The sequence below is a fragment of the Parus major genome, chromosome 3 (genome assembly GCF_001522545.3).
Source record: "Parus major isolate Abel chromosome 3, Parus_major1.1, whole genome shotgun sequence".
In the NCBI taxonomy this organism is placed as follows: domain Eukaryota; kingdom Metazoa; phylum Chordata; class Aves; order Passeriformes; family Paridae; genus Parus; species Parus major.
The window spans coordinates 68,073,814-68,083,731 of record NC_031770.1 but is presented as its reverse complement, the minus strand read 5'-3'; the positions used below and the strand labels follow the sequence as shown (position 1 = coordinate 68,083,731).

The 9,918-nt window shown below is 40.2% G+C and overlaps 1 protein-coding gene across 1 annotated transcript in view; it reads left to right on the top strand.

Annotated features, from left to right (window-relative positions):
- Positions 1-7,235, top strand: part of CDC40 (cell division cycle 40) — a 37,775-nt gene extending 30,540 nt beyond the window's left edge. Inside the window, exons 13-15 of the mRNA XM_015622128.3 lie at positions 3,786-3,862; positions 5,291-5,435; positions 6,252-7,235. Of these exons, the coding sequence (XP_015477614.1) occupies positions 3,786-3,862; positions 5,291-5,435; positions 6,252-6,429 (400 nt within the window). The 3' untranslated portion in view covers positions 6,430-7,235. The remainder of the gene's footprint in view (positions 1-3,785; positions 3,863-5,290; positions 5,436-6,251) is intronic.
- Positions 7,236-9,918: the final 2,683 nt, after the last annotated feature.

Genomic DNA, 9,918 nt, shown 5'->3' with positions numbered 1-9,918 from the left:
AGCTAAATCCTCAGCTTGCTGTGATTGGCTGCTGTCATTGCCAGTAGCAGTGGGAATGACCAAAGTCTGGGAACCCAGGCTTAGGCTAGACATAAAATGCTGCCACCATATGCCACTCCAAGAAAGCCTCTGTTCAGTACTTCATAAGCAGAGCCATGCAGTTACTGAGCTCCTTAAAGAAAAATTTTTACAATACCATCTCTGCTAAGGAATGTCTCCTCTTTGCTGAGTGGGAGGATGATCTTGCTTGCACAAATCTGTTATTTCCTTGGGACTGGATTGCCCCTTGTTTTTATGAGCTTTGTGTGATGGCTGAAATGAATAGTGAAGTGGGTGGATTTAGTCTGTCTGTGGAGAAAAGCAGGAAAGGCAAAAAGATTCTGGCATGGGAACATCACAACCTGATTGTTCCAGTAGCAGAAGCTTTTTTCCTTCTGAAGCAAAAACCATGTAATAGCGAGCTGTACACAAGAAAGAGCTCCCTTGTTGAAATTATAGGGAACTCAACTCTAGGCAATATTCTGTAGTGCAGTTGTTGGGAAATTCTTTGGTTCTATAAAGAGCAAATGTAATGCCATCTTCCTGGGCATGGCTTGAAAACTTTCCCCACAACCTACCATGACATATGTTAATTGGTCTGGAAGCGTATTTCTATAATTTCAAGGTCCAGATTTTTAAAATGCCTTAAAACTAAGTTAACATATACATTAAACTAAGTTAATACTAACATTATGGAAGATTCTGGAGCTCAGAAACATCCATGGCAAATTATTTTTCAAATCCTTTTTTTCCTAAGTTGATAAGAAAAGTTATTTGCTGCTTAGCAGTGATTTGGTTACTGCACCTTTTGGTACTTTTCTTCGGTATGTTCTTCAGCACAATGTCTCTTCAGTATCCTACAGAAACAAAGTGGAAGTAATTATGACCTGAGTATGGCCTTAAAAGCCAGTAATTAAAAGTTGGTCTAATTACTTAGTTTCAATTGTCTAGAGGAATTCTGGAGTGTTTTGTAAACACTTTGACTTGGCCAGAGCTGGTAGTGGGATGGCATGTCTGACTTCATCACAGTGAGAAACTGCTGAGAACTTAAATCTCCTTTCCCCAAGAATTCATCCCGTGTACAGATTTCACTGGGGTGTACGTAGAATTGCAGTTCATTAGTTTCTGAAAGTTCAGACTTCAAGTGTAGTAGATTGTACATTACATGGTTTATTTAGAAATATTAATGGGAGTGCTTGAAAATTTGCCTGCTTTTGCATTTTGTGTGATTGGGATATTAAAGTTGGCAAGGATATTATATTCGGTGTTCTCTCTTTTAGAAATGCAAAATGTTATTTTATCTTTGCTTTGTATGCATCTGATCCTGCTTGGATAAGCAGTGAAATGATTTGGGCATTTAACTTTGGAGGCTGTTATTTCTTTTTACCTCCAAGTCAGCCAGCAAAGCAAGAACTGTGCAGTGATAATTTAGCTATTATGCTGACAGGCTTGGGAGGCTTGTCATCTCTGTAAAGCTGTGCCCTTCAGTGGGCCTTGTTGCCCATGGCTCCTGGTAGAAGTAGTGTAGTCTTCTCTGAGATGTCTTCATAATGTGTAGGTCCCAAAACTGGATAGGGTTGGACTGGGGGTTTGGGTTGGGTTGGTTTTTTTCCTTCTTTCATTAAAAATTTTCTACCTCTTTATTGCCAAAAACCTCTAGGATTTTTGTACCTCTTGCTTGGGGAAGAAGTTGCATCAGAACCCCAGAGTATAGCACTTCTAAATCTTGGCTAGCAGATATCACTTCTGGTGCTTAAAACTTTTCAGTCTTTCAAATGCTATGAAGTGGGGAAAAGACTTTAAAATATTTAAAGCTTAAATATTTGTCACAAAAAACAAATATATCACATGAATTTTGAGGTTGGGCAACCAAGATAGCTTCCGTGTTGGTAATTTTTTAAGAGAGCAGGCTGACATTACTTATTTAGCAATTTGACTGGAAGCAAATGTGAAACACAAATGCATCTCTTTATTTTGCCTAATAATTTAATGCAGCACATCCTGCTGCTGTCTTAAGTGTGCCTGGTAGGTATCAACATAAAGCAGAGCTGTTGTGAATAAATTCTTGTAGGTGAGCCTGCCTTCATTTGTAAAAGGAGAAGAAGGCAAAACAACTGGTGCTGCATTTAAATTTCTGACTGCAGTACAAGTCAGTATTGGAGATGCATCTTCTGTGATGAGACTTAAATGGGGCTTCCAGTGGGATTGGTTTTACCTGGCATTGAGGACTCCAGAAGGTTATTGGTCTGCAGGAGTGTTGTGTGGTGAGAGTGGATCAGGGCCTGGCCTTGCTGCAGCATTAACCTTGTGTCCTGTTGCAAGTGGAGCTGGAAACTGTTTGGGTAGGATGTGGCACAGGGGCTGCACTTCCTGTGCTGTTGTGTTGATGAGAGATAATGTGGATTTTTAGTTACTTCTTCACAGATTTGCTGCCCAATGGCAGTCTTAGGTCTGCCTGTTTGGAAGCTGGTTATCCCTGGCCTAAAGCGCATGCTTTAGTGTATTAAGTGGGTTACCCTTCTTATTCTGAGGAATAAATGATTTTAACTCACAGGAGCATTTGTGTCGCTTCCTGACAACAGAGCAGCTTCTCACCCTGCTGCCCCTGTGTGTGTTGCTTAACTCAAGTTGATGGGAAATAACTTCCTCCACAATAAAGCAGGATGGTAATTACCTTGCTAATGCTGACCGTATTGCCATCCAACAAGGCTCGGGCAGCTGGGACGAGGCAGCCACCCACACTCTCTGCTCCGAGAGTGTCCCAGCAGCCCTTCTGCTCTGTGAATTAGACAATGAAGTCATAAACATCCCCTTTGTATTAATTAATGTTGCTACAGAACAATTTGCATGTGTTTTCTGCAGAATACATTAATCAAATCTATTTTCTGCTGGAGGTTTTATTTGCTTAATGAGAAAGCCATGTACATGCCTTCCTTTTTTTCCAGTCTTCTAGTGCACAGGATACGAGGAATACTGTGAATATGCACAAACCGTTAGTAATTCAATTTATATAGTCAAAACCAAGTGGCAGTTCTGCAGAGTAAGGATTAGACTGCCCTTGTTTATACCCTAGGTCTTTGTACAGGACAGTGTATGTTAAGAACATGCACTGGCACAGTCTTCATGCAATTGAGCTGGGGATTGCATTGTCTTCATGCAGTCTTCATGCAGTTGAGCTTCAGCATTCAGTTCAGCTGTGAATATTTGGAATTGGTTGGCATCCCAGCTGAGGAGATGAGGAGGAAAAGAGCACATCAGAGAGATGAGAGAATCCTGTTTTCTTTTCCTTTAAAAAATGTTTTAGAAAGAAGAATTTTTAAAAAAGGCAGAAATACTTGATTTAAAACAAAACTCAAGTCAATAAGATGTTCCAGTAAGATCCATGCATATGTCAGTATGTTCTTGCTATCTAAATAGGAACTTTGTAAGTGCTGCAGTTATACTGGAGGCAGTAAAGGATCTTTGTGTTACAGTTTTGCTCTTAACAATTAGAATTATGACTCTAATTTAGACTCTGGCTCATTTGATTGAGGTAAATCCACACCCTCAGAGTTTATGCTGTAGATGGCTCTGCATCTGGAGCTCCTGGGTGGACATTCATAATATTTTTGAATTTTTGCATATTCTTCCTTTGGATGCCACCATACATTCTCCATTGTTCAGTTGCCACATAAATCAGCTGACTTGAAGCAGCTCTTTGGAACATCTCCATGTCTTCATTAAACACATACTTCTTCCTTTTGCAGGGACATTCCTGTAGACTTCAAGTACATAGCTGAGCCAAGTATGCATTCCATGCCAGCTGTGACTTTGTCTCCAAATGGTAGGTTAACACTTTACTGCCTTCTTAGACCTAATTTACATAGGCACCTCTTACTGATTATATCTCTGTGATGTTGCTGTGTTGTATCCTCCTTTTTCCCCTCCCCAGTCACTCTATGCAGTTATTCCAAGATTGGACTGGATTTTGTTTTGATATAAAATTCTAAAGAAGAGGTGTGTCAAATGAGGGTTTATATCAGGGTAACTGTATCAGTTTAAAATTAGGCCTTCATCCAGACAAGGCAAAAAGACTCTCCATAGGGCTACCATGTGCTCTTTGCTGTATTTAAAATATTAAGAGAAACATGAAGGGAACTGACAATGTTGGCAAAGTGTTAAGTAAGTTCAGCAGTCCTTGTGGTGCCACTGCTAAAGCAGAAACTCATGTTGTACATGATCCTGTTCCCTTCTGTTATGAATTTAGTCCGAATAATTATTGCATAAGAGAAATCCCAAATTATCTCAGTGTTTCTTTAATGTTAATGTTTCACTGGTGTTTATGTTCTTCAATTAGAATCATGCTGAAGAAGGATAATTGTTTTGTGCCTCAAGTAATCAGTGAAAAGCCTTCTAACAGGACAAAATTCCTGTTATCTGTTTTGGCCAAATTTAAATAGCTTTAGTGTCACCATTATTGCATTGTTGCCAGACTTGCTGTTAACACTTCATTTATGCTGAGTAGAGGCTGATCAACTTGTTGCACAGCCAATGTTATGTTGTCACTGCATAAAACACTTTAAAGGCATTGACAGTATGCAGAGTTCAGGACAGAAGTCTCTGTTCTGGGTGTTCTGTAGCACATCATCTTCACTGGGTTCTCAGGCAGGAGTTAATGCACTGCCAAGGTGCAAAATGAGATGACGTTAAGATTAGAAAAGCTTTGATTTCTCTTTCACTAAAATATCTTTATTAATTGCATTCCATTATGTCAGAATACTATATAGTTGCAGACTCTTTAGTCTACCTTACAGTTATCTTCCCATAAAGAAAAGAGGGGGTGACTTTCTTAGAGTACCCACAAAAAACAGATGGTCAAGCAGAGTGCAGCTAGATGGATTTTTTTTCCCCTTGCTGAGTTATATGATTATGTGCACCAGAAAGTTTACACAGTATCTTAAAAACTTGACAGTAAGTCAGTGGGGTTGATGCAGCACATAGCTGGAACAGTCTAAGTCTCTACACTTTCATAGAGGCCTGAGTGCATTTTGTAGGAATAGGCATGCCAAATCCTGTCAAACATAAGGTTTCAACTATTGGCAGTTGTATCAGACAGAAGCAATATCAACTGTTACCTGGGAGCCTGCTACATAATGAAAGTAAGGATTAAGATAGTGCAAGACAAATTGTCAAAATCTCTAAAAACATCCTGGTTAGGTCTGTTTCTTCAGATGCAGCACCCTGACACTACCTTTGTTTATTGCATTTGTAGGGAAATGGTTGGCTTGTCAGTCGATGGATAACCAAATCTTGATTTTTGGAGCTCAGAACAGATTCAGATTAAACAAAAAGAAAATTTTCAAAGGTCACATGGTAGCTGGCTACGCTTGTCAAGTGGATTTTTCACCTGATATGAGGTAAGTTTTTGTGGCCATGAACTTCATGTTAAAACTTGCAAGTCTAGAGATTAAATTTCCTTTTGAATTTTTCCTGCAACACTCATGAATGCACAGTCCTCCTGTTAGCTCAGCATCAGGCAGAGCTCCCTTGCCAAGCAGCAGAACAGGAAGTTTACTCTTAACATCTGATAGGACCAAGAAAGGCTTCACATTTGACTCCCATCTTTTTGCACATGGTGTGCAGTGCAGGGTCTGTTCCCACAACGTGCACTTGTCTAGAGTATCTGGGATTTGAACTCACCAGTTTCCCCAGTTCATAGTGGGTATTCTCATTTACTGTTCAGAGAACCATCTCTTTTTTCCTCTTGGCTTAGTGATATGCCCATACATTCAGTATTGTGTGTTCGTACATAAGATACGAGTTACTATAAAAGCTGGGCAATAACCTCAGCAAACCCAGAGGAAAAAGCATCTATAATTTTAGAGAAACTTGTGTCACTTTCTCTTGGGTTCCAGTAACACAGTGCAGGGTATAATCACACTGCTTAGCACATTCACCTCGCAGTTGATGAATCACCTTCTGCAGGACTTGTGTGCCCTTAGAGCACAGCGTGAGCACTAATTCCTTGGTAGGTATGTTTGCAGTCTCTCAGATGGGAAGCTCCCTGGGGGAAGCTCTTTTCTGTTGCTCGGTTGCTACTTGTAATAACATACAATAATATAAATGTAATAGGATACAATAATATAATGTAATAGCATACAATAATAATACAAATGTAGTAGCAAGCAGTCTGCACACGTGACACAACTTTCATTTTATTCCTGTCGATACAGCTATGTGATATCTGGAGATGCAGATGGGAAACTAAACATCTGGGACTGGAAGACAACAAAACTCTACAGCAGGTTGAAAGCACATGACAAAGTCTGTATCGGTGCAGTGTGGCATCCACACGAAACATCCAAAGTCATTACGTGCGGCTGGGATGGTCTGATTAAACTGTGGGACTAAAGAAGATGCAACAGAGACCTAAAGATACAAGTCCAGCATACATCTGAGATTAGGGAGCATTCTGCTGTAAGGACGGGTAGACATTTGTAATACTGCAGTTCTCAGCTCACTGTATATATGCACCAAACACCAGGAAATTCAGAAGACTCAAGTGAAAGGATATAGTTCTAAATATGGCATCTGGGAATGAGAAGCTAAGCTGAGGTCATCTGAAGCATGCAGAATCATGTGCCAGTTTGTCTTGCCTCTGCTTGTGCAAAACACTCTTGTAAAATAAAATAATTTTAAGAAAAACTATTTTTGTGGTTCTGGCTGTCAGAGAGTTTAAAGAGAAAACCAGCAATTCTGTAACTTTCTTTCTAAGAAGAAATCTTTGGTACCTACTGCAATAGAGCTGAAAAAGATAAGCACAAATCCAGTTGCTGAGATTTGCTAATTCACAGTAGAAATGGAGTTAATTGGAAGCTAGCAGTTGTCAGGTGAATTCTTATCAACTGAAGATGCCATTCATAGTCTTAGTTTCTGTCTGTAGAATCATGAGGATCACTCACTTTCACCTTTGCAAGTAGTCTTCATTTTCAGGGTTTTCCTCGTAATGGTTGTGTGCTGTGTGTTGTTTTTTTGTCTTCCCATATGCTATTCTGTTCCAATAAGCATGACATATTAAAAAAAGTGGATGTCTCTTGTTCTGTTTGGAATAGTTTGTATTATAAACCCCATGAAGGTTTTGACAATTTAATGTATATACATGTCACACTTTTTCTCTTTAAAGAACTTATTTTTAATAAATCTTTTTATAAAAACTGCTTATCTTTATCCAATTCTTGTCTTGCAGTGTCCATATAAAATATTTCCTACCATTTGGTATTTTAATGTGCACTTGTATCAGTGTTCAGATAAACTCATTTTCTTGCAGTGCTTATTTAAAGCTAAGGCCAGTTGGCAGCAGGAGAAAAAAAAAATCTTTTGACTTCCTGTCTGCTCTCTTTTTTTGGGCACATAAAAATAAATTCATGTAGCAAATTTTATCCCACTGATCAGTCTTTAATTACAATTTTGAATTATGTTGTTTACTGTAAATCCAATCACTGCTCAACCATTATAAAAGATAGCAAAGGAATAATTGCCTTAATTGATAGCAGGATAGAAGCTGAGACAAAGAATCCCAAATAGTCGAGGTGGAAGGAAATGGTTGGTTGTTTTGTGGAGTTTGGGTTGAATGGTTGCAAGAAATTCTGGTCTTTTGAAGAGTGAGTTACACAAGTTAGGCCCTTGTGAGTAAACAGGAACCTTAAACATTTTTAGGCCAATTCTAATGCTGAGCTTGAGAGTCATTCCACTGTCAGTCCATGCTGTTGTGTAACTGCACTGAGTTTACATGTTCCCAGTTACTTTCCCATCCCAGCAGCCTTGTGTGCCTGAGAAACTCCACTCACTGTTTTCACAAGCACCAGCCTGGTGGTACCTGGGTATTGCCCAGCCTTGTTCCCGTGCAAGTACTGAGATAGAAAACGGTAGAGCCTGGAGAGAGAGGAAGGAGCTGTTCCAGCAAGTCCTGAGGATTGATCCTCTGCAGGGAGAGAAGAGCCTGTTCCTGCTTCTCTGCTCTTCAGCATGTGGGTGGGAAAGAGCTGCTGCTGTCTTGCAGAGGATGAATTTCTGATGTGCTTTTTCACATGGAAAGTTTGATTCCTGAGCTGGGAGTTGGGCTCTGGTGTGTGTTGTGTGCCAGGTGCTGCTTCAAGAGAAAGTGGGCTGGGGTAATTTGGAATGGATTTTCTCCTTCAAATACATTTCCCAAATGGGTATGTGGCAGTGTGCCCTGACTGTTAACAGTTTATATGTACAGGGAAATAGGGAGGAGAAAAGGAATAGAGCAGATAGAAAATCTTCCCACAGGAACACCTACTGGCTTTCACATCAGAAACACCTTTCCCAAATGCTTAAAACCATTTAAATGATAATACACAAAATGCTTGGCTCTGTTGTTGGTACTGTGTTTCAACATGTGTCACCTACCAGGCTGAACTTTAGATATATACTTGTAAAATAGTATATGCAAAATATAAAAATAAGTGTATAAACTCTTGTAGTCATATACTAGGTGTTGTCTTTGGAGGCAAAAAATAAGAAATGTTTCAGTCAATTCAGCTAGAGTTGATGAATTGGGATTAAACATTTGCAGCATGCCCAGAATCAAAATTGCCCTAGAAACTTTCAGATAAAATCTTCTGTCCCTCACAGATGGTCACCGCATTAATCTTTTGTGGAATTTCTCACATCTGCATTGAAGCCTGCAGGGGGAATTTTCATGAGGATAATTCCCTCTTGTTGCAAAGCTCACATTGTCATCTAGTTTGTTGTGCACAAGGATAAATGTGTATGTGTGTGTGTGTGAGGTGCGAGTCCAGACTTGTTTTTCCAGCAGCCACCTATGAGGAGATTTCTTTCTCGGCTAATCAACTCAAATCATGTCATTCTTTTCCCAGTTTCATGTCTGACCAGAAACTGGTCTATTACAGGTAGTTGGTCAGAGCAAGTCTGCTCTAAACTTGGCCTGTGAGCAGGCAGATCCATGGAAAAGGCAGCACTGGGAGAAAAGGGAAGAGTGCATTTCGAGGTTCCCAGTTAATTTTCCTCAGCTATTAGTGGAGAATGGAGTATAGTGATTCAAGCTGAAAGGGCGTCTCAGGAGGGCTGGAGGCCGGTGTGTTTCACTGCCAGGGAGGAATAGAGGCTAGCTGGCCTGCAGGGCTGCCATCACAGCATCGTTATTTGTTCCCCTTCATCATCCACCTGTAACTTTCAGAAATGACAGGCAAATTTGTTGCTGCTTTTATTAATACTGATTGCTTTTATAGCAGAAGTTTTACAGGTCAGTCAACTATCTCTATCATTCTTGGAGTTCTGTCTGGGAAACTTGTTATTTCCTTTGACCTTTTGCCAGCTTTTTCTTGGACTTTTTTTCATATGCAAGAGGGGAATATAGCCCACATATCCTCGTGCATCTTGCTGGTAAGGAGGCTGGCTGTCTTGAAGCAGATGGTCTTGGCATCTGTCTTGCTCAGAGTTTATAATTGTCCCCAGTAAGATGGGGCTGCTCAGTCTTTGGCCTCATTATGAAGAACAAACATTAAAATTACTGTAGATCCAGGAAAGTCCAAGATTGTCTTGTAAAAATCCGATTTTTAGCAGCAGGCAGATGTTCGGTACGCTGTTTAACGCCGTGGTCTTTAACAGCTGATTTAACCAGGGAGCCTTGCAGCTCCAGCAGCCCAGTAACACCATGTACTTTCCTTCTTTCTACCAGCTGGTTATTACAAAATCCTGCTCCCGTTCGCTAGGAAGACTCCATATGACAAGCAGCCTGCACGAGGGGGAACATGCGGAGAGCGGAGGAGGGAGGGGAGTTTTGCCTGGAAGACTTTATTATAAACAGTATAACCTATACACTAGAAAAAATCAGTTGCCAGGGAGGTAGTTCCTCTG